This window comes from Pan paniscus, chromosome 3 (genome assembly GCF_029289425.2).
Source record: "Pan paniscus chromosome 3, NHGRI_mPanPan1-v2.0_pri, whole genome shotgun sequence".
Classification (NCBI taxonomy): domain Eukaryota; kingdom Metazoa; phylum Chordata; class Mammalia; order Primates; family Hominidae; genus Pan; species Pan paniscus.
Window position 1 is genome coordinate 96,532,092 of NC_073252.2, and position 24,874 is coordinate 96,556,965.

The 24,874-nt window shown below is 43.4% G+C and overlaps 1 protein-coding gene across 3 annotated transcripts in view; it reads right to left on the reverse strand.

The window, feature by feature from the left end:
* Positions 1 to 5,562: 5,562 nt before the first annotated feature.
* TSPAN5 (tetraspanin 5) overlaps positions 5,563 to 24,874 on the reverse strand; it is a 180,891-nt gene continuing 161,579 nt past the window's right edge. For 2 of the 3 annotated variants that reach the window (XM_003829918.4, XM_055111650.2), the window contains exons 3-8: positions 21,667 to 21,813; positions 16,926 to 17,096; positions 13,606 to 13,731; positions 11,334 to 11,381; positions 11,110 to 11,226; positions 5,563 to 7,777 (exon numbers count right to left, since the gene is read on the reverse strand). In XM_003829918.4, coding sequence (XP_003829966.1) covers positions 7,712 to 7,777; positions 11,110 to 11,226; positions 11,334 to 11,381; positions 13,606 to 13,731; positions 16,926 to 17,096; positions 21,667 to 21,813 — 675 coding nt within the window. In that variant the 3' untranslated portion in view covers positions 5,563 to 7,711. The remainder of the gene's footprint in view (positions 7,778 to 11,109; positions 11,227 to 11,333; positions 11,382 to 13,605; positions 13,732 to 16,925; positions 17,097 to 21,666; positions 21,814 to 24,874) is intronic. The other variant, XM_008955318.4, reaches the window with a different exon arrangement.

Consider the following 24,874-nt stretch of genomic DNA (forward strand, 5'->3'; position numbering starts at 1 on the left):
TATAAGGGCACTAACTCCGTTAATGAGGGCTCTGCAATCATGATCTAAGCACCTCCTAAAGGCCCCACCTGTTAATACTACCACGGTAGGGATTAGGTTTCAACCCTAACAGCACAGAGCTTGTACCTATGTTGTCCAATTTCACAAAAAAATTCTACTTTTCACATCACCTTCTGATATGGTTCGGCTGTGTCCCCGTCCAAATCTCACCATGAATTGTAATAATCCCCATATGTCAAGGGCAGGGCCAGGTAGAGATAATCGAATCACGGGGGTGGTCTCTCCCATACTGTTCTCCTGGTAATGAGTAAGTCTCATGAGATCTGATGGTTTTATAAATGGGAGTTCCCCCGCACAAGTTCTTTTGCCTGCTGCTATGTAAGATGTGACTTTGCTCCTCATTCACCTTCTGCCATGATTGTGAGTTCTCCTTAGCCATGTGAAACTGTGAGTCCATTAAAACTCTTTCCTTTATAAATTACCCAGTCTTGGGTATGTCTTTATTAGCAGCGTGAGAACAGACTAACACACCTTCATTGTGGATGAGGTAGTTACTGATCACCTCAATTACCACTGCTGTCATTCAGCAAACTTTCAAGTGCCTGGTATATGCCAAGTACTGGGCCACAATTCCAAGACTCTCTATACTGGACCTTGCTGCTTATCTGAGCTTTTCCCCACTCTTTCGTCTGGAGGTTCTGGGCCCTTCCCAACCTCTCCAGCAGCATAGGCTTTATTATGGCCCCTTCCACATTCCCCAGGGGCCCAGACCAAACCTCTCTTCCTTCTTGAGACCATCTTCCATTAACCCCTGTGTTCTTCCTGTATCTCAACCAGGCACCATTCTGAGAGATGTCAGTTTAGCTCTTGATGAATTGGAAATTTTCCACATGTGGGGTTTTCCCCTCCATCAGTTTACATTTCCTCAGGAACTTATGCAGCGTGCTTATAACACACTGCCTGGAACACAGTAAACTTCTAGTCAATAAATGTGACCTGTTATTTCAAGGGATAGATGATGTATTCACCCCTAGTACCCAGCCTGCAACAGGTAGCCAGAGAACTAGTGGGCTGATTCAGTTGCAAAGTAACAAGACTAAAGACAGCACAAGTGTGGAAATATGGCTATTTTCTTTATAAAACTTGAGTCACTCTAACAACTTGAATTTAAGATAATTTACTTCAAATAAATACAGAATGCAGACCATGACTTAATCATAATAAATCATTCTCTATGTTTAAAATGTCCCACAAAATGTCGATTGTTTTCTTTTTTTGTTTTTTTGAGTTGGAGTCTCAGTCTGTCTCCCAGGCTGGAGTGCAGTGGCGTGATCTTGGCTCACTGCAAGCTCTCCCTCCTGGGTTCATGCCATTCTCCTGCCTCAGCCTCCAGAGTAGCTGGGACTACAGGTGCCCGCCACCACACCCGGCTAATTTTTTGTATTTTTAGTAGAGACGGGGTTTCACTGTGTTACCAGGATGGTCTTGATCTCCTGACCTCATGATCTGCCTGCCTAGGCCTCCCAAAGTGCTGGGATTACAGGTGTGAGCCACCACACCCAGCTGATTGTTTTCTTTTTTACGTATTTTTTTTTTGTTTGAGTCAGGATCTTGCTCTGTTGCTCAGGCTGGAATGCAGCAGTGCAATCATGGCTCACTGCAGCCTCCATCTCCTAGGCTCAAGCAATCCTCCCACCTCAGTCTCCAACATAGCTGGAATTATAGGCTTGTGTCACCATGTCCACCAATTAGAAAAATTTTTTGTAGGGAGACGGTCTCACTATGTTGCCCAGGCTAGTCTCAAACTCCTGGGCTCAAGCCATCCTCAGGGTGAGTCTATAAAGTGAAAGCAAATTTATTACCAAAAAAAAGGAATAAAAGAATGGCTACTCCATAGACAGAGGAGTTCTCAGGGTTGCCAATTGCCCATTTTTATGGTCATTTTTTGATGATGTGCTAAACGAGGGGTGGATTAGTCATGTCTCCCTTTTCTAGACCATGTAGGGTAACTTCCTGACATTGCCATGGCATTTGTAAACTGTCATGGCGTTGGTGGGAGTGTAGCAGTGAGGACGACCAGAGGTCACTCTCATCGCCATCTTGGTTTTTGTGGGCTTCTTTACTGCAACCTGTTTTATCAGCAAGGTGTCTATGACCTGTGTCTTGTGCCAACCTTCTATCTTGTCCTGTGACTTAGAATGCCTAGCCATCTGGGAATATAGCCCAGTAGGTTTCAGCCTCATTTTACCCAGGTCCTATTCACAATGGAGTTGTTCTGGTTCAAACGCTTCTGACAAGACCAAAGCAAAATCCAGGTGATTCACACTGGTGGTATGTATGCATATATGTGTGTATTTCTAAGTACAGTGTGTAGAAGTAACACACTGGTGGTTTTAGAAGAAATATAAAGATGTTCTATTCCTTGTTTCTGGAGAGTTGCTCATTTTGAAGAGGAATTGAAGTGCAAACCAGGGTCCTGGGGCCTTTTGTCACAAAAACCTCTGAAGTTCCAATGGAGGGTGGTGTTCCCTGGGAGGGAGGGTGCAGAGCATTGTCCTCCCAGCCCCATTGAGGACACCTTTAGGACAGTGCCTCTGCCTGGAAGATGAGCAGCTTTAGGCAGTCACCATCGTCGTCTAGAAACCACATTTGAAAACTGGTGGGAGGACAAGGCCCAGCTCCATCCTGCCGTGATAAACTCCCAGCAGCAAGATCCTAAGCAGGATAGATGGTGATGGGAGCAAAACGTCCTGTTCTCTTATCTTTCCAAAACAAGCCTTGCCATTTTCAGGAGCGTGTAAAGGAAATAAAACACCTACCTGCCCTAAGCAGGCAACATAAGCTGTGTACCTTCAAGTTTCTCCAAAGCACAAGCGCCTCTGAACATACAGTGTTTTTATCCCTGAACTATTCCAACTCCAGACCGGAGTGGTTTTACGCGGTCGACACTAGAGGGCAGGCCATTAAAACGTTCCCGTTCAAACGAGTTGCTCTGCAAATGCAAGAGCTGACACCGCACCTGAAGGTCCGCTCTGTATCCGAAAAGTAGCTTTCCCCCACGGAGAATGCAAGCGTGCGTTCGGTATGGGGCAAGAGCGTGGGAAGCCTGCTACTGCTTTCCTTTCGGGGCATATTTACAGTGAAAGCCCGTGAACTCGCCTGCTCTTCCCTTAGATTTACTTTACTTGGGAATTCCTAGAAGTGGAAAAATAAATCACAATGGCCAGTGCGGGTCCCCAGAGGTTTAGCCCCGGCTAATGGATAACAGGAAGGGACTAAATCAGCCTCCTCTCACCAGTGGCAAGTTTACAAGAGAACCACTCAGCATGAAAACGCCAAAGCAAGCTGTACTTAATCCCTCAAGAAGTTCTAAAAACTGTAATTTTATTAAGTTAGAAACAGGGTCTTCCTCCGCCAACCAGGATGGAGTGCAGTGGTGCGATCATACTTCACTCCTGGGCTCAAGCTGTCCTCCTGCCCCAGCCTCCAGAGTCGCTGGGAGTACAGGTGCATGACGCCAGGTCTAGCTAATTAAAAAAAATTTTTTTTTCATTTTTTTAAGACACAGGGTCTTGCTATGTTGCCCAGGCTAATCTTGAATTCCTGTCCTCAAGCAATCATCCTGCTTTGGCCTCCCAAAGTGCTGGGATTACAGGTGTGAGCCACCTTGTCTGGCCTAAAACTGTAATTTTATAAACTCTTTGTGGCAAACCCCTCCAAACAAAAAGGCTCGGGTGAGTCTAAGGATGGCTTTGCTCCAAGTTCAGAGTTTGGCTTCTCTGCCGTGCTCCCTGCCCCCACCCACCGCCCCACCCCCATCTGACTGCCTTGTCTGTTATCATGTGTAGATTTTCTATGGATTTTATTGTGTCATCATGATAAAGCCAATGTTAATGTATTTTTCAGGCAAATGCTGCATTTTCCTCCTCACTCAAAGACTAGGCTTCTCACTCTGGAATTGGGCAGCACCTAGAAGCAGCCCCATGGCCTCACTGGAGAGAGCTCTGGCCATGAAACCCTGCTGGCCAGCGTTTATAGAGGGCTTCCCAGTTCTTCATTGGAGGTCTAAACAGGATTTCCCTAGAGAAGGAGGGCTTCGTGGAATAAATGACAAAGGGAGTTGGGGTGGCCTGCCAGGTCACTGGGCTCCAGCTCCTCATTGTTCAGCCCACAGGCTTCCCAGGGCGCCTGTCCAAGCCAGCCGGAAACAGACGAAACTGCAAAATCACTCCATTCCTGCCCACACAAACACGGGGAAATGAATGATCACTTTGCACAAGAAACCTCCAAGAGACACTTTAAGGATCCCCTTGAGGAAAGGACAACTGGGACCTGTGGCAGGAAGAAGGCTGAAAGAAAAGTCCAGGTTTATTACTCCCTGGGAGAAGGAAGAGGAAGAACAAAGGAAATGCACTTCTTTAAGTACTTCATGATGCAAAATATTTTTAAATTCCTGAGTTCACGTTTAAAAACTGTACATTTTGAAATTATAGAAGCAATGATGTTAGTGGTAACCAGCCCAACAACAGAAATAAAGAGAAATTTAATAAACTTCCCCTAAAGTCTACCTTCTACACATTGAAGAAACTTCCTCGAAGTTTTTGAGTTTTATAGACAAAGCATCCTTTTACTTTTGAGCTGTCATTTTTTTTCCTTTGTTGGCTTATAGTTTGCAACAAGCAAAGAGGGCCAATGTAGACAATAAGAAAACTCAAGAAGCAGGGATTGGCCATCTCCAATCATCACTGATAAATTTCCTTAAAATCAAAATAACGTTGTTTCAAATATCTGAGCTATGAGGCAAAATGTTTCTTGAACAAGTCTGACACTATGTTGTCAGGATCTAAGTGTGCTATATGAACCTTAAAATTTGTTTTCATTTGATCTTTGAAAAAAGTCTTTAATCAGTTCTCACGACGGAAGTCTTCTTCTGCAGTGATAATTCACAATGAAAGACATTTAAGCTGACATTTCTCTAATGGGTTTTTAAGATTCCAGCTCCAAGGGACTATGAGAAATTATTTTCTTATAAAAAAGGTTGTGAATATTATCAACATTTATCTAAGCCCATAAGTCATAAATCCCACCAGGCATTAAATTTTCAAGGGAGCTTTTAAAACATAGATTACCCTGTCTCCCACTCCAGAACTGCTAGGGGTAAGGTCTGGGGAATCTGTATTTCACATGGTCCCCAAGTGATTGTAACCAGCAGATGACCTCATGGGCAGGGATTTCCTACATACGAGGCTCTGGCCTCTGTGTCTTGTCAGTCAGCATTTTTAAGTACAAAGGAACCTTTCCCTTCCCAACTACAAAATCTTACCTTTCTGTTTCCCCTCCTAGAAAACTGGATCAGAGCAATGCTTCTCAAAGTGTAGTCCCCAAACAAGCCGCCCCACCCCAGACCTACTAAGTTAGAAATTCTGGGCATGGAGCAAATGCATTCATGTATTTTAACAAGTCCTCCCAGTGATTCTGACACCTGCTAAAGTTTGAGAACCACTGGATTCGAAAATTTCACAATTTCAAGAAAGAAGTAATGAAGAAAGACACAACACCATGTAAGGTAGAACCAAGTTTATTAATGACAGCCTTTATTACAATCACTCTCAAGTGTAAAAAATAAAGGGTGATTAATTAATATTTAAAACTCACTCGGACTTGCTGTTTGGCCTTTCAGTGGATGTGCCAAAGGGCAGGGATCTTGCCTGATTCTGAATCAACTGGCCAGATGGAGTTCACTGGAGAATGAGGCAATCAACAAAAAAGACAAATGATGCCAACTGGAGAGAGCTCGTGTCTTCTCCATGTTGGAAGGACATTACAAAGTGGCAACTGTGGTGGGGGCAGAGATGAAGTAAGACAACCTTACAGTCGGAGTAAGATGTGAACACCTCTACCTATACAGAGACAAAAACACACACATGCAGAGCCATACACACACCCAAACAGTGAACACAGTTTTGAAAATAATTTCCTTTTTGTCCTTTCTCTGAGCAGACTGACACATTCATCGGCCACCACCATGCACCATGGGGCTGAAATGGAAAACCTCGCTTAATTTCCACAAAGTATTCTAGCTGGCTGCCCAGTTATGTGCTGGCAAATCTGTCCGCACCGAAAAATGTGCCTGTGGTTTTCCCAGCGTTCCACAGACTGATATCTGCTCCCCAGGAGGGCAACATCCGGTGGACCCACCAGCTGGATTAAAATCTAGAGGGCAAAACTCATCCCTCCCACCTAAAGTGGGGGCAGGAGCGGCAGCACCAGGAAGTGGTTTCCCACTTTGTGTTACAGAGTACTTGCCCCAGTTCAACGCATTCCCCTCCAAAGTATTTGTGCTTTGATACCATCCTGATGGTTAGTCTGCAATAAGAGAACTGAAGGAGCTATGGCCATGCACTATTTTCTTTTTTTAATAAAAGCAAACTAAAACTGGAGGAAGAAAAAGAAACCATTAGAAGCTTTTGACTGGGTCAATGTTGTTTCCAAATTGGGTTTAATTCCATTCAAAGAGAAAGAAGGGGAGGGTGCAGAAGAGGCCACTCAGATAGACTCTGGAAGAGATCATCAAGACCAGGGAAGCATTTGGATGGTACAGCTGGTCTCTTCCCAGCCAGACTGGGAGGACATGCCACAACCTCCCAAGGCTGTGAACCTAGGAAATAAGTGCTGACCAAATAACATATTTCAATGTTTGCAGAAAAGCTGGCAGGAAAGGGAGATGATGGATTCAGATTCACAGGTCATGCAGATTAAGACTTAATCAAAAATTAATGCTTGAGCTGAGTAAGAAAACACTAAAATTTAAGTGGAACTGTATCATAGCTTTCACCTTTGGAAGACGAAAAACAACAAACATACAAAACAAAATGACCCAGAATATTCCAGAGCTTCCAAAAATCCAACTGCTAATTTTGGCAGGGTGAGAAGGGGATATTTAACTGATACCTCTTCATTAACCTCATTTTCTCCTTGAATTTCACTGATAAACAAAGCTCAGGTCTACTTAGAAAAACGATCAGTCCTGCTAAAATACAGCCTCATGACGTCTTCCAATGCCCTTGCTCGGTGCACATGAAATACACAACTTCTCTTATAAGGAGACTTTCCAGGATAGACCAAGTGTGCTCGCCCAAGTGACTTGCTGAATACCATCACAAAATCTGAACCCAAAGATGAGTTGTTTTCTTCTTCAGATGAGAGTTGCAAGTGTTTCCTAAAATGTACATGGAGGGATGCCCACAAACCACTGCCCTCCCAGGTGAGGGGCTGAGTCTGAAGAGATGCACTCCTTCAGGCCATGGAACAGAAGGTGGTCCGTCCAAGGTGTGGTGAAGAGCAAAGCTGCCTCTCCCAGCCCTCCACTTACGGAAGATGAGGACAAGAATGTATTTTCTGCACATTCAAGTACATCTGGGCCCCCTACCCTCCCTTTTTTTCTTTTTTGGTAAGCATCCAACTGTCCATAAATTCATGGCTACAGTAGAGATTCACGGCGCAACGACTTTCATACTGGTTATTTTCCTTTTTTAATTCTGTCAGTGAGCAGCATTTCCCAGTTTTACACTCCCCTAATGGCAGCTCCATTAGGCGAGACTGCAGGCTGCATCTGTGATTAGGTCCATGCAGCTTGAAGATCAGTTCAGCACGCGGGAGGGTCCCGAAAGCTGGGTCTGTCCAGTGTCTTGCAGCAGCGGTTGCAGGGGCTCTACCAGCTCGCCCTGACAGCTTCGATATCGCTAACCAAATTCTGGGCCAGGCATATCCCAAAAATCTGAGAAAGGATGAAAATGTGAGTGAAACAGTGACACTCGTAACTTGTTTCCCTGGCCACTGTGTCCCATTTTTTTAAATCATTGATTTTTGAAATTTAAGATGTAATTCATATGTGGTAAAAAGCATCCTTGTAATGTGTATAATTCAGGGGCTTTTAGTGTATTCACAAAGCTATGCAACTATCACCACTATCTAATCACAGAACATTTCATTACCCCAAAAAGAAACCCTGTACCTGTGAGCAGTCATTCCCATCCCACCATCCCTACAGACCTGGCAACCACTATTCTACTTCCTGCCTCTGTGGATTTGCCTCTTCTGGACATTTCATATCAAGGGAATCATATAATATGGGGCTTTTGTGACTGTCTTTTTCATGTAGCAAAATATTTTCAAGGTTCATATACATGTACTATTAATGTATTCCTTTTGATGGCTGAATGATATTCCATGGCATGGATATGCCCCATTTTGTTTATCTACTCCTCAGTTGATGGGTATTTGCATTGCTCTCACATTTTGGCAATTATGAATAATTCTGCTATGAACATGAGCATACAAGTTTTTGGGTAAACACGTTCTCAATTCTTTTGGGTACTCCTCTAGGAGTAGAATTGCTGACTCATACAGTAGCACTATATTTAACTTTTGAGAAACTGCTAAATTGTTTCCCAAAGAGGTTGCAACATTTTCATTTCCATTAGCAACATATGAGGGTTTCGTTTTCTCCACATCCTTGCCAATACTTGTTATTGTCTGTCTTTTTTATTCTAACCGCTTTAACGAGTAGGAAATATGTGGCTTTGAATTGCATTTCCTTAATGACTACTGACGTTGGCATCTTTTCATGTGCTTATTAGCCATTTTAATCTTTAGAGAAATGTCTGTTCAGATCCTCTGCCCGTATTTTTGTTTGTTTGTTTGTTTGTTTGTTAATAATTTAAGAGACTGGGTTTTGCTCTGTTGCCCAGGCTGGAGTAAAGTGGCGTGATCATAGCTCAGTGCAGGCTCCTGCCTCTGCTTCCCAAGCAGCTGGGATTACAGGGACAAGTCACCATGCCTGGCTGCCCATTTTTAAGTTGTTTGTCTTTTTATTGTTGACTTTTTAAAGTTCTTTATATTTTCTAGATACTAGGAGTTATCTTTTCACTGTCTTGATGGTATCGTTTTCAGCACAGTTTTAAATTTTGAAGTCCAATTTATTTATATTTGTTTCATTGCTTATGCTTTTGATGTCATATCTAAGAAGACACTGCTTAATCCAAAGTCACAAATATTTATGCCTATGTTTTCTTCTGGAGTTCTATAGCATTAGCTCTTATATTTAGGTCTTTGCTTTATTTTGAGTTAATTTTTACATATGGTATGAGTTAGTCTAAATTCATTATTTTGCATATCCACTTTTCCCAGTACCATTTGTTGAAATGACTGCTCTTTCCCATTGAATGGTTTTGGTTCCCTTGTCAAAAATCAACTGACCATATATGTACGAGCTTATTTCTTCTTCTTTTTTGAGATAGGATCTTGCTCTGTCACCCAGGCTGGAGTGCAATGGCATGATCTCAGCTCACTGCAACCTCCCAGGCTCAAGTGATCCTCCCTCCTCAGCCCCCCAAGTAGCTGGGACCACAGGCATGCGCCATCATGCCCAGCTAACTTTTGTATATTTTGTAGAGACAGGGTTTTGTCATGTTGCCCAGGCTGTTTTGAAACTCCTGAGCTCAAGTGATCCACCTGACTCAGCCTCCCAAAGTTCTGGAATTACAGGCATGAGCCACTGCACACGGCCTTATTTCTTCTTTTTAATTATATATTTTTTTTTCTTATTTTTTTGAGACAAGGTCTTGCTCTGTCACCCAGGTTAGAGTGCAGTTGCCTAATCACGACTCACTGCAGCTTCAACCTTCTGGGCTCAAGCAATCCTCCCACCGCAGCCTGCTGAGTAGCTAGGACCACAGGCATGTGCCATTACATTTGGCTAATTTTTTTATTTTTACTTTTTGTAGAGACAAGGACTTGCTCTGTTGCTCAGGCTGGTCTTGAACTCCTGGGCTCAAGCCATCCTCCTGCCTTGGTCTCTCAAAGTGCTAGGATTACATCCATGAGCTACCACACCTGGCCTGGTTTTATTTCTTGATTTTTCAATTTTATTCCACTTCTCTATATGGCTAATCTTACTCAAGTACACACTATGTTGATTACTATATAGCTTTGTACTAAGTTTTGAACTGGGTAGTGTGAATTCTCCAACTTTGTTTTACTTTTGCAAATTTGTTTTGGCTATTATGGGTCCCTTGCTTTTCCATATGAATTTTAGGATCAGCTTGTCCATTTTTGCTAAAAAGGTGGTTACAATTTTGATAGGGATTACACTGAATCTGTAGATCAACTTGATGAGTGTTGTTACCGTAATAATATGAAGTTTTGCAATTGTGAACACAGGATATCTTTATATTTACTTAGGTCTTCTTTAATTTGTTTCAACTATGTGCTCTTTGGAAAGTATCACACCAACAACATGAAGAGTCCAGCTCTTAAGACTGGCCAGGAGGAAAAGTGGGTGCTCCCTTCCTTCACTAGCACTTTGGCAAGGTAGTTTAGGGAGAGAAAGGGGTACGACATCTCTATGAAACTTCCCAAAACCTTAACGTCACCACTGAGATCTACTTCTAACTATGCATGTTTGACTCAGTTGCCACAATGCAGTATTATTGAGCCCATGTAAACGATGGAATGCCAGCAGGCAACTACTGATCTAATTAATGTCTCCATCTTAGAAAAAGACAAGGTTTCCTAAAGTATTTCATGATAGCAGTATCTAAACTCAGAGCTTTAATAAAACACAAATCAGGCCGGGCACGGTGGATCACGCCTGTAATCCCAGCACTTTGGGAGGCCAAGATGGGCGGATCACGAGGTCAGGAGATCGAGACCATCCTAGCTAACACGGTGAAACCCCGTCTCTATTAAAAATACAAAAAAATTAGCCAGGCGTGGTGGCGGGCGCCTGTAGTCCCAGCTACTCGGGAGGCTGAGGCAGGAGAATGGCGTGAACCTGGGGGGCGGAGCTTGCAGTGAGCCGAGATCACGCCACTGCACTCCAGCCTGGGCGACAGAGCAAGACTCCATCTCAAAAAAAAATTAATAAAATAAATAAATAAATAAATGAATAAAATAAAACACAAACCAAATCGTTTAGGTCTGTTCCTCGCCCTCCAATGTGTCTTAAAAACTATGACAATCAAGGTTTTTAAGCAAAGCTCCGATCCTGGCAAGGGCTCTCCCAGGGCATTATTTCCCTGTGATATCCATAAAGGACCCTTATCTTACCTGCAGCAATGCAATGCCTATGAAAATACCAGCAACGATGGTTAAATTGTCCTGCAACCACTTCTCAAACTGGGGCACACAGCCTTTCGTGTAGATTACAATCTGCTGGTCAACTTCCTTCACAAGGGAAGAGGAAAGCACATTGTCACAGATAGAGCACCAGGCACAGGCCAAAGCTCCTCCAACACCCTTTGTGCTAAGCAACAACATGAGATTCCACTTACTGGTTTTTGCCTGGCATCATAGCCACACTGAGTGTTGATGACATCTTCCTGGTGAAGAAAGGAAAGAGAAAAGTGAAATTTACTCATTAGACAGAAAGCCCACCTAGAAATGAGCAGAAGACTTCTGTTACGCATTAGTAATAAAATGTGTATCTGGGCACAAAGACTGCAGCACTATGTTAAACACTTTATATACATGATCCCATGTCATTATTGCGACAATCTTCAGAAGTAGGTATTAAAATATGCCCTATTTTACAAATAAGGAAAACTAAGGCTTGGGGAATATCAGAAAAGACAGCAAGTCTATCACACAGGAGGCTCAAGATTCAAAGTGGTGCCAACCTCAAGAAGCTTATGGGATTTAGGGAACTGGAGACACAGATAAAAAACATAAAGGGCACAGTAAATCTTCATGTATGCTCTTTTGGATGGACTGCTACTTTTTAATCTATGTACTTCCATGTTACTTAAATTGTTTTTCAATGAGCTTTTAATAATTAAAAAACAAAACAAGGCCCCGACCACATAATCACACAGACAACCTGACGTATCACAGGGTCTGATCAGAAACATGGTTCCACTTTTTCGGGTTGTTTATTTTCCTCCTCTGCAGGGTGTGGGGCAGATTTTATTAGCTTAGAGCGCAAGGAATGAGCTAGCTCTGCCCAGAGGATCTGTAGGTGAAAGGGGAAGCATTAATGCCTCTGAGAATACAGAATTCTCCCAAGGGAGTGTTAATGTGGGACAGGAACTGGTGACAGGAGGCGCACTGTGCGGCACCCGCTGGCCAGTGCAAGGCCACCAGGATGAGCCCCTCAAGCTCTGAGTGTGCACTCTGCTGCCATGTGGCTCTCCTCAGAAGGGAGAGGAGGTTTGAGCTGGTGGGAAGGGCAGCTGGCGGGGCAGCACAGTCCTTAGTGACTTCATCTCCTCTTTCAGACCAAGAGAAACAGCTGAGGTGGTCCCCTGGGGGAAGCCCGCAGGGAAGTTCTGCTTTTCCACTCCAAGACCATAGCTCCTTTTAAGAGCCCCACAGCCTCCACCATAAGAAGGAGCATCTCCACTGAGCTCATCAGCACCCACTCGGCTCTGCTTCTGAGGGGTAAGGGCGAGCCTTGGGGAGTACATCTGGAGACTGCAGGGCCAGAGAACAGTTGAGGAGTCCCAGAAGGGCTCTGCAGCTAGGAGCACACAGAGATGCGTGGAGTAACCTCTCATGTTTGTCATTCTAACACTAGAGAGTTACCTTTTTTTTTTTTTTTTAAGAATTGTGGTCTCACTCTGTCACCAGGATGGAGGGCAGTGGCATGATCATGGCTCACTGCAGCCTCAAACTCCTGGGCTCAAGTGATCCTGTTTCAGCCTCCAGAGTAGATGGTACCACGGGTGTGTGCCACCACACATGGCTAATTTTTTAATTTTTTTGTAGAGATGGGGTCTCACTATGTTGCTCAGGCTGGTCTTTAACTCCTGGGCTCAAGGGATCCTCCCACCTCAGCCTGCCAAAGTGCTGGGATTACAGGTGTGAACTACTATGCCTGGCTTAAGAATTGCATTTTAAGTCATTCTATATACCAGGCACGATTTGACACAAAATATAATGAAACCTGTGGCAAAAGTGAGTGACTTACAAATAGATTTTATATTTTATTCTTTTTTATAATAAAATGCAAACTGCATGACTATAGTCATGATGACATTCAGGAGTCCAGGCAGCTGTGGTCTTCCTACACAGCAGTCCAGGCCTATCTTGTCTCAAACTCTCCTCCTACTCCTAATAGTTCCCCTAGAACTAAGCCAAAAAGAAAAGGGTTACTAACCCCAAACCAATGCAGAGAGCTCTCATATGAGCCTGCCCTTCTCATGAAGAAAGGCTAACAGATGATACAGGCAAGTTGCCTGGGTCTCATATTTCACTCCATTGCCTGCTAGCAGTGCAAGCTTGGGAAAGTCACTTACACCTCATGTGCCTTGATTTCTTCCCCTGAAAAGAGAGGGTAATGGTGGTATCTGCCAGTAGGAATGTGCCCAACTTAAATGAGCCAACGCACATAAAGGCTTAGAATAGGAACCAGCACACACTGCTAAATTAATGCCAGCAGTTATTACTCCTCCTAGGAAGATTTGAGCACTATAACCCCCTACAGGAGCTACAAATAGGAGTAACCAGGTAAGAAGAGGTTTCAACCAAAAAATCACTCTGCTCGTCCCATGCACACTCCCGGCATGATGTACAGAGTAGGCCAATAGTTCGCTGGCATTCACTTACTGCGGGATCTTTAGTGCAGCAGGAGAATGGAACGCCACATCGCTCTCGACTTGCATTGGAATCTGTGCAATTGAAGTAAATATTTAGGTTCCAATCATCAGCTCCAAAAGCCCCACAGCACTGCCACTAGAGCAAACAGGAAAGAATTAGAACATCCCAACTTGGAGGCAAGCAGGCACCTACACTCACACCCGCCGAACGACACCAGCTTCTGCCAGCTCTGACCTTCTTTTCTGTCCCAGACTTTATTTTTAAGCCAAACTGAACCTAAATGGCCCATATAAAATCTTCCAAATTAATTAGGGCTGAAGGTTTGTAGGGATGTGTTGGCATGTGATTTAAACAACTGATGAGACCTGTGGTGTTAGGTGGAACAAGGGCAGAGCAGCTGTACAGCAGGGTTCAGTTAGAACAAGATCTGTTTGGCTTGGGCACGTCATTCTAGAAGGAGAAACAAGAACATTCTAGAAGGGTAAATAAGACACTAACGACAGTGGTAGTGACTGAAGGAGGCAACTGGGGTTATGGGTGGGCTACCTATAGGCTTACTTTTTCAAAGTTTTGATCTCTACATTCTAATAGTTTTTTAAAGATCTGTTTTGTTTCATGGAGTGCAGGGAGACCCCCTGAAACTATTGCTATGGAATAAAAGATGAAATGCTCCTGATTATTGTAAATACAAAATTGCATGCAGGATTGTGTAAAGACAATGCCAGGTTGGACTGCCAGAATGAGCCAACAGTGCGTGATGTGCTTCCCCCTGCAGAGAGCCTATGAATGCACGTGCAGTCAGGGAGGTTTCACATCACCAAGATTCCTATCCCAGAAAAGCAGATGTTCATAGCTCTGGGAATAGAATGTGACCTTTGTGGAGAGCCTATAAACAGACACATGAGGGGCACCTGTCCATATGTATAAGACAGGGCTATAAATGCCCTCATCTTGCCACGGCTCTTCTAGGCCTCTTTAGGGTTAAGGCATACTCCCTTCTGAGAATTTCTGGTCTAACTGGTTGTGTAGCTTCACGTCCTGTTTCTATGGATTGTTTGTAACTGGCTTTTGCTGCAACTGTTACTGCTGATTAATATCTTGCTAATCATAGGTTGTGGAAAGACTGTGTTTCTGCTTTAAGGCTCTGTTAGAAATTACTGATGCATACACTATATTGTAAATTCTTATCCCTGTATACTGTACTTCTGCATACAGATGTTATGTTAAAGAATTACTTCATCCCCATGTGACCATCTCACCTCATAATCAAATGATCCTAAATCCCTCACTAACCTACCCCCACCCTCACTAAACTTAATAATAAATTCTGGTATATCCAGTGCATTGTTGGCACTGCGTGACCAGAAGGCGGTGACCCCCCTGGACCCAGCTTTCACTATCTTGTGTGTGTCTATTCTTTCTCGACCTGCCGATCCGCCTGGGAACAGAGAGAGCCCTGTTGCATTGCAGGCTGCTGGCCAGATCCCGCAATAATGGAGGTATAACTGACATACAATCAACTGCACATTTTAAAGTATACAATTTGATAAATTTTGACATCTGTATACATCACAAAAACATCACCACAATCAATGGATATATAGTTGATATATCCATTACCACCAAAAATTTTAGAGGTTAACTTTTCATCATATTTGTTTCTACTCTGAGTTTGTTTAAAAACAAGTGCATGTGTTTTACATTTCAACTTTAAAAAGTCAGTCTTCCAATTAAAATATATTAAAACAAGCGGTTAAATTCAGTGGTTCTTAAATGGGGCCTGAGTCAAAGGCTACTACACAAGCCCCTTCCTCACTTCCCTGGGATGCACTTTCTCTACTTCTCTGAGTTAAATAAATATCAAGCCTCAACCATTTGAAGACTTTCTGGACCAACAGCTACTTCTAAACATTACATTCCATGATGCAAAAAGAAAATCACATGAAACTGTAGTATTTCCGTTTAAAGCACACAGCATCCCAAGACAACATGGTCCTTCCAGGGCTTGGGTCGTGCATTTCGAGGTGTGTCCACAAAGCTCCATCAATGTGTCATGCAAACCAGTCAGGAATAATGCCAGGAAAGGGATTATTAGGGAGCCTGCACCCATTAGGACCTAATAAAACAGTGAAATCAGCTGAGGACATGAATCAAGGCTTAATTTCCCACTTAAGGGGCAGCTTACTCCAGGATGAAATGTTGCTGCCACTGAACAAAACCACATAACCTGGCTCAGTCCTGAGTGCCTAAGGAAGGGGATGGCCTCCCTCATAAAGAGTGTCAACATGGCTGCTGCCTCCTTTCATCACAGGCAGACAACTATCCAACCCCAAGAAGGCTACTGTTCACTGGGCTTCTGCTTGCCCTCTGGTCCTGCCATATACATGAATGCCACAGACACCGCTGTCCAAGTCCAAGCTCAGCCTACCCGACTTTTCAGTGCAGGTATATAAAGACCTGCAAGTTTGTAGGACCCTAACACCTTAGCCTAATATAAAAACACGTATGTCTCATTAGTGTCATAATATCCCTGTGAGTTAGACAGTAGCTAGTATTATTTCCATTTTGCTATTGGGGAAATAGGTCAAGGTCCTGTGAGCCCAGGGTCCCTTATCAGATTTTGGCACTAGACCTGTGTCTTTTGGTCCCTTGCATTCTGAGTGAAACGGGACATCTGCTGCTTTGCTGGCACTGAAAGAGCCATTTCACAGGCATGCTCAGAGACCGGAGGGAGTGGCCTGGACTCCAATGCTCAGGGATAGGAGGGAGTGGCCCGGATTCCACTGCACAGATTCTTCACTTGTTAGAAGCCACTAGGACTTAGGAGTTTCTAAGCTTTTGCTTTTAACTGCATGTGCAATAATAATATTTGGATAGGCACATTTTAGGAACTTTGTGGCAAATTATTCTGTTGATAAGTAGATTATTATGAGCTGTGAAATATCAAGGATTACCAAAAAAGGGGGCAAGGGATAAGAAAGAATCCATATTTAATAACCAAAGAAAACTTTAAACCCGGAGCAAAACAATGTTCCTCAAATGCAAATAGGAAAGGACAGCCATGATTATAACGTTTTGCTCAAGCATTTTCTTCTTTGTTCCTCTAACTTAACAGAAGTTGAAACAAGTGAAAACAGGACATTTCCATTTAGAATACAAATCCTGTAAGTCACAGAGCAAGTCGGGAAATAATAAACAAACAAACAAACACCCATGCAGAATAGTCAGGTAGTTTCCAGCTGGCAGATGCAGAAACCAGGAGGGATGAAATTCACCGGGGTCATCGTTCAGAGAACTTTCAACTTGAAAACAAACCACTTTAAACTTACATATTCCTGGGTGAAGTCTATGAGGTTTTGCAAATCAATGTCATCCCGATATGCTCTGATGTTGTTGTTTATAAAGAAATACAGCTGGTCTTTGATCCAGTCTTTGAAAACAAATGCTAGAACTCCGGCAGTGAGCTCCAGGAAGAAAATAATTCCCAGGAACACAGAAAACTAAGACAAAAGACACATACACAGAGAACAGTTATAAGGGCTATTTTGATCATATATAGCTAAATGGTTCCTCTCTAAACAGGTTTGTAATTACATTGGATTGTTATACATCTCCAAAGCAGATAATCTCCAGTTTCTGCTGATTCATTAATAGAATATTACACTCCAAGAAAGGACTTTCAAAAATCATTTTATAGTCACATTTTAGGGTCTCTAGTGTTCCATTTGATAAGTAACCAACAAAGCCCATAAGCAAACATGGATAATAAGAATTTCTCATTAGACCCACATTAAGGCCTAATTAATTTCTCATGATTAATGTACTGCCAGATGCTTGTAACAATGACCTGCCCCTATCTCTAGTAAGCTTCTGTAACTTGAAAGATAGATTATTCCAATATTTTAAGATCGCCTGTCATTTGTTACTGTGGCCTTGATTCTCTATGCAATATATTCCTTTTATGGATTCAGACACCATTTTAATTCTCTTTTGCACCTGCTATACAGGGTAAAATAACAGATGTGTTCATCTTAGATGAAGGGGTCAAAGAGGAAGTAGTGGGGTGGGCAGTGACCGCGAAATGAAAGTTATTTCCCATCATAAAAACAAAATGAAACCCCTGAGTTGAGGGCTTTCCTGGGAATGCTAGCTGTGCTTGCCTTCCTCTAGGAAGCATGGGCCCCAGCAACATTTTAAGTGACATCAAAATGCAGCCAAGGGGAGACTTCCGCTTAATGTAGACAACAAGGGTTTTAAAAGAGGGGCTCAAGACCATGAGGCAACGTGGTAACTGCCCGTAACTCTGGAGAAATTCCCCTTCCATCTAGAAGACTCAGAAGAGTCTCGGCTTAGTCATATCGACTTACTGCTCACGCCCACTGTTTTTTCCACCTCCTACCATCCTGTATTCTTAACCTTCTCAAACTTTGTTGTTAAAATAGATTATGAAAAATGAGCTGTGAAGGACCAGAGGGTACACTGCGGGTAAATTTCTGGCGACAACAGCAGAGAGGGTGACATGGGCCACAACTGCTGGGCAGAGGTCCTGAAGGCCACATGCAGAACAGTGAGCAGCTGAGGAGGCAGGGGGTGCTCAGGTGGTCTGCGGTTCTATCTTCAGCAAGCAGACAAGGAGCTGCCAGCCAAGGGAAAAATGTACTGGGGAGGGGTGCAAAGGAAACAGCAGTTACTCATTAAAAGAACAAAAGACAAAAAACATTTATTCATTCAGCAAACATCTACTGAATGACCCACAATGAGTCAGGCCCTGAGATAGGTGGGCTTTGCAGAAACAAGGATGAGTAAGAACAAGGGGTATCCTTGCCTTCAAAGATGTCCCAGTCTTATGTGATTAGGGAGGCTAGGCAGGGAGTGGGTATCTGCAGACATTAGATGTCTGTAGATCTGGCAGTATTTGTCTAGGGTGCCAAGTACTGCTCTGTGAGGGTGGGCACGGGAGGAGGAGTGGAAGGTGGAAATAAGTGTTTGGCAAAGTTTTTGGACTCCCAGGTTAAGGCCCCAATTCTAGACCCTCCAGCTCAGCCCTTCAGGTTTCCCTAGAGTTCCTGATTATATATCCTTCATGAATTCGCCAGAAATGGAATTTAAACAGTTCTTAATTATCATCAGTGATGCCAATAATTTCAATTTAAACTTTCCCCAATCTAGAAAAATGGACAGAAAAAATATCACACCACTTCTGCTCAATGCCTACCCTACAGTGTAAATAACTCCCTGCCCTGTATTAGGCCCCACCTTAAGCATGTAAATATGAATTATGAATTATCACAGTACAGAAATGACAAAATTATAGCTAGCATGCATGAGCATACACAGGAAACACCAAGTCAGGGAAAGATTTTAATTCAGTTTTTGTTCTCACCTCCATAAAAGTTAAGTGCATATTCCAGTTCCCCTGGTAAATTTTCTCTTCATGTTACATAATATACATACCAAAAATTGAGTCCAAATTCAATTCATATAAAATATTTGGCAGATACCTACATGCCCCAGGCCCTGTTGAGCTAATTTCCTCTATTTCCAAAGGTGCAGACACTGACTCACAGGCTTCACCCTAGAGCCTCAGTCAACCAAGAAGGTCTATTTCCATTTTGCAGTATCTTAGTTCCTAGATTTTCCCTCAGCAAGTCTCCTAGGGGAATCAGATCTTTAGAGCTATTTGGAGTCCTGTGGACGTTTACTTACTACTTATCTCATACCTCCTGTTCGAAGATTATTCCAGGCAAGTTTTTATTGTTTGTCCTAAATGGAGAGAGGCCATTTAAGATATTTTCCAAGTCTTAAAAGCCAAGAAACAACACTATTCTCTTCATTTCCAACATGAGACTTTATAAATTAAGGTGCTGATTTAGAGAAATGTGTAGTTTTCTGCCTGTTCAGTTAACACTGGACTCTTCAACTGTAAGAAATGATAAACTATATTAAAGGGGCCACCACTATAAATGAAACTATATTAAAGTAAATCACAATTAAGGGGACTGAGCAGGTGCAGTGGCTCATGCCTGTAATCCCAGCATTCTGGGAGGCTGAGCAAGGTGGATCACTTGAGGTCCGGAGTTCAAGACCAGCCTGGCCAACATGGTGAAACCCCATCTTTGCTAAAAAAAAAAAAAAAAAATACAATTCAGAGGATCCCAGCCAGGTGTGGTGGCTCACGCCTGTAATCCCAGCACTTTGGGAGGCCGAGGCGGGTGGATCACCTGAGGTCGGGAGTTTGAGACCAGGCTGGCCAACATGGTGAAACCCCATCTCTACTAAAAATAAAAAAATTAGCCAGGCACAGTGGTAGGCTCCTGTAATCCCAGCTACTCGGGAGGCTGAGGCAGGAGAATCACTTGAATCCAGGAGGCAGAGGTTGCAGTGAACCGAGATCACACCATTGCACTCCAGCCTGGGCAACAAGAGTGAAACTCCATCTAAAAAAAAAAAAAAGGATCCCACATTTTGGGGCATGGAGGCCAAAACTGATGAAATAGTGGCAACAGATGAGTATGACCAGGACCCAATCAGGCTACAGGAAAGCTGGCAAGGTGAGCTGAGCACTGGAGCACTGAGATGCCTCAAGCCAAGAAGACTGGCAGGTTGGCAGGTGGCAATCAGGGACAGAGCTCTCCTGGGGGCTCCCCAGGTTTCTGAATAGGTGAAGAATGAAGCAATTGGTTGTATGTGTATGAGAGAGGGAGGGAGAGAGAGAGAGACTGTGTGTGTGTGTGTGTGTGTGTGTGTGTGTGTCAAAGGAGGGATCTGGCAGATAAGGCAGATGGAGTCTTAGGAAACTAGCTACAGCCACTGTGGTCCCATGTATCCACAAGAGAGAACCAGCTGTTTCTGAACTTATCTGTAAGACCAGGTACCCCTCGGTTCTCCTTGTTAGAATAAGTCATGCTAATTTTCAGGTTAAATAGCCTCCAAAAGCTTCACCGAGACAGAGCTGCTCAGAAATGGGCTGCCCTGGGTGGGGCACACCGTGTACCCTCTTCTCAGGGATGTTTAAGAAAAGACGCTGGAGGATGATGTGGCAGAAATGCTGGGGAAGAGAATCACACATTACATGACCATTGGGCTACTTCTTGGATATGCTTTTTTTTTTTTTTTTTAATGAGAATGTCCCTGGATGATGATGTGTCAACAAAAGTTGGGAATAACTGTGGTAACAGGAAATATTACACTACAACTGTTCTCTAGAAATCTCCACCATCCCCATCCTTCCTCAGCAAATGAAGGTGGGTGCTTTGGATCCTTTCTCTGTTCTTAGAAAGGGGAATGGATGCTTCGTATAGAGAGCTATGATTCAGACGCCCATCAGAGTGCCAAGCTCCATGCTGACAGGCACATTTGGCTACATTCAACAACCCTACATAAGATGCATAAACGGCACATGCCATTTTCTTCTCCTTTGAAAGGAGTCTCCAACACAAAGGCTTTCACTTTTCATTCTCTATTTTAACTTTAAATACCAATGAACCCCCTGGTGAAACCTCTCCTCTACAAACATTCACTCAGACAGTGATCACACCAACCGCACCACATCTAAAAATTACAAAGGAGAACTTTGTACCAGCTAAGGACAAAGAAGCTTTACCTTTTACTGTTTCTCCATATTTAGCAAAACCTACTGCTTAACAGATTTAATCTGGACAGGCCACAGTCACTGTGCTTTTGCCTGGTTTCTCCAAACCAACAGCCTGCACAGCTCCCCACTTACTATGTGCATTAAAACGGTGGGAAGGAATCACTTAGAAGAAAATATATATATATACCTACCTTAGTCCTAAAGATATCTTAGGGAATGGAATCCAAGTCTGTGATATATATGCACAAAACCTCCATGGATGGCACGGTGGGGCGGTGGGGGTGGTGTTGTACTTATTAAGGAGGCACAACTGGGAATCAGGGCTAGAGAGCTCTCTCAAAAGAAAATAATGACCTGGGCCCTACTTTGGCCAGTGCCTTTGGTACAGCTCACTGTCTTGCCTGTAGATAGGGTGACCTCCTGATGGAAGGTAAAGTTTTGGCTCTCAATCTGAGAGTAGAGAGTGGAATACTTACAAACTTGAGAAGGAAAGTGTTTTCCCGTAGCGCTCCAATGCACCCTGCAAATCCCAAAATGAACATCACTCCTCCCACCACAAGGAAGAGCCAAACTGGGTCAAAGCCGCCGAGATCGGTGATGGAAGAGATGTTGGACAGAACTCCCTGGGAGCAGAAAAGAACACACAACAAGGCACCGGGATGTGGGGTCAGTTTTCCAACATGTAAAGATTATCGCATTTGTCCTTTCCCCTCCCAAAGAAAACCTTCAGAGGGCATCTGATTATCAGGTATGTGATTAATACTTAAGAGAGGAAAGAAAGAGAGAAAGAAAGAGAAAGAGAAAAGAGAGAAACAAAAGGGAGGAAGGGAGGAAGGGAGGAAGCGAGGAAGGGAGGGAGGGGGGATGGAGGGAAGGAGGGAGGGAAACTGCTTTCTTTCCAACGTCTAAATGTGTTCATATTTTTGGGAAAACTATATGTAGAAAAAAAAAAAAAGAAAAGAAGAGCCCAAGAAACTGTCATTAGACCCTGTAAGGAGAAGACGTGGTGTTACCTTTGGTTTCAGTGTCTGCAAATATAAGAGGTCTTCAGTAAAAACAAACAAACAAAAAAGACAGATGTATAAAAAACACACACACCCCCGACCCCCAGAGAGGGGGGAGGTCATCTTCTGTAAGACCCAGTTCACGCAGAAGTTAGACAAATGCCTATTGCAAAGCCCTTGGCATTTCTCAGGAAATAGGGTCGAGCTAGAAGCTGAAAACTAACACAGCACCCGGTCCCGGCTACTAACACCTACAAGTTTTTTTTTTCCAAGAAAATATCGTACCTCAGGATCTACTCTTGAGCTCCATGGGAGACCTTTATTAGGCTGAGATCCCAAAAGCCTTGTGTGGTTTGCTCTGGTGGCTGTTCTGTGGCTTGCTGTTGGGGTATTTCTTACCCCCTTTGAGTTGAAATTTAAATGATTTACAAATCAAAGGTTACTTCCTCACTTTCAACTCTTATTCTTCTTCCACAAGAACACCAAACGGACCTCGAGTAATTTCACTTTTCCACAAACAACGACATTTCTTTACTGAAATCCCCTCTTCCCTTATGTGTGATACCATATCAAATACCACCCAGAACCTATGTTACAAGATTATTTTGAAACTGTGGATGTGCATGGGCCTTAAACAGCCAATATCACCAATATTTTAATTTTATTGAAGTTGTTTGGTACTCTCAAATCAAAATACCTCCAGAGAATCACAGTATAGTTTGCTGTAAAGCCTTAATAATAAAAAAAAAATTGTTTTCAAAGCACTCCCAATAACCTATAAGAACAGGAAGCAATCATCTGATTTTATACTTGTGGAAAATGGAACTCAGAGCAGTTTGGTGATGGGCTGAAGGTGACAGACGCCATTGCTTCTTTGAAACCAGTACACAATGTCTATTTCAGTACCAAGCAGGGGCCACACACTTGCTTCCCAGTACTTCCCAGTCAGCACTAACCAACATCTGAACTTAGGAGTTTTAAGTTTTAATCCATTTATAGGTTGTAGGTAGGAACATTTGGAGAAGCATATTTCGTTTGTTCTATTTTTCTGTCTGTTTCTTCCTTTAGGGGGGTGTCAACTTACGAACAATAATAGGATATTAAGAACAGAATGTATATGGGGAATAAAGAACTCTTAAAATGTAAAACTTAAACCTAATTTTAAAAAGTCTAAGGTTTAATGTTACAGACAAATGGTTGAAAGGCTATTAAAGCAGTTAGGATTGAGGTTGTATTCATTAACTTCTGAGGTGACATCAAAGAAGGCAACCACACCCTTCACAAGTCTGCATAGACCAAAGGTTTGATCCAATTTTGTTTCTTGGGTTTCCAAGCAGTGAACTATGAATATTTACTCCAGGGGGAAAAGGTTGAAGGAAAACACAGAAATACTCAAACCAAATTCTCCACCTATACAAATGATGCTGAGAAAAAACTTGCCAGAGAAGTCGGACAAAATCCAAGCAACAGACTGGGTGGAGTGGCTCACACCCGTAATCCCAACACTTTGGGAGGCTGAAGTGGGAGGATTGCTTGAGGCCAGGAGTTTGAGACCAGCCTGGGCAGTATAGCGAGACCCTTTCTCTACAAAAATAAACTTAAAATAAAAAATCCAAGCAACAGTGCTAAAGGCCCAGGGTTGTTAGGAAACCAGCCCCTCCCCTGACAATGCCTTTAACCACAGATGTTAGTACCTGAAGTTTTCAGGTTATGGACCTTCTCAGCCACGGGAAGAGAGAGAAGACTTTGGGGATACATGAAGACATTCTTAAAAGACTTTAAGCTTAATTATGGGAGAAGAAGACACAGTTAACTTGGCACCAGAAAGAGGAGGTAGCAGTAGCAGAATTGACAGAGAGAAATGTCAGTTCCATCATAAAGAGGCATTTCTAATACTGAGAGACAGGACTAGCTGGATTTCCTAGGCCGAATAAGAATTCCTAAGCCTAGCTGGGAAAGGTGACCGCACCCACTTTTAAACATGGGGCTTGTAACTACTCAGCTCACACCCAACCAATCAGGTAGTAAATAGGCTCACTAAAATACAAATTAGGCTAAAGCAGGAGGTAAAGAAATAGTCAAATCATGTATCGCCTGAGAGCACAGGGGGAGGGACAATGATCGAGATATAAACTCAGGCATTCAAGCAGGGAGTGGGCAACCCCTTTGGGTCCCCTCCCGTTGTATGGGAGCTCTGTTTTCACTCTATTAAATCTTGCAAACTGCACACTCTCTGGTCTGTGTTTGTTCTGGTTCGAACTGAGCTTTCACTCGCCGTCCACCACTGCTGATTGCCGTCGTTGTAGACGCTACCACTGACTTCCACCCCTCCGGATCCGGCAGGGTATCCGCTGTGCTCCTGATCCAGCGAGGTGCCCACTGCCACTCCTAATCGGGCTAGAGGCTCGCCATTGTTCCTGCGCGGGCTAAGTGCCCGGGGTTCATCCTAATTGAGCTGAATAGAGCTGTAACACTCACCGCATGGCCCAAGATTCCATTCCTTGGAATCCGTGAGGCCAAGAACCCCAGGTCAGAGAACAAGAGGCTTGCCGCCACCTTGGAAGCGGCCCGCCACCATCTTGGGAGCTCTAAGAACAAGGACCCCCGGTAACAATACCACCAAGTCTGTTCAATGAACCAAAGAAGGCTGCCCTGAGAAATACGGGATTCCCCAACAGGG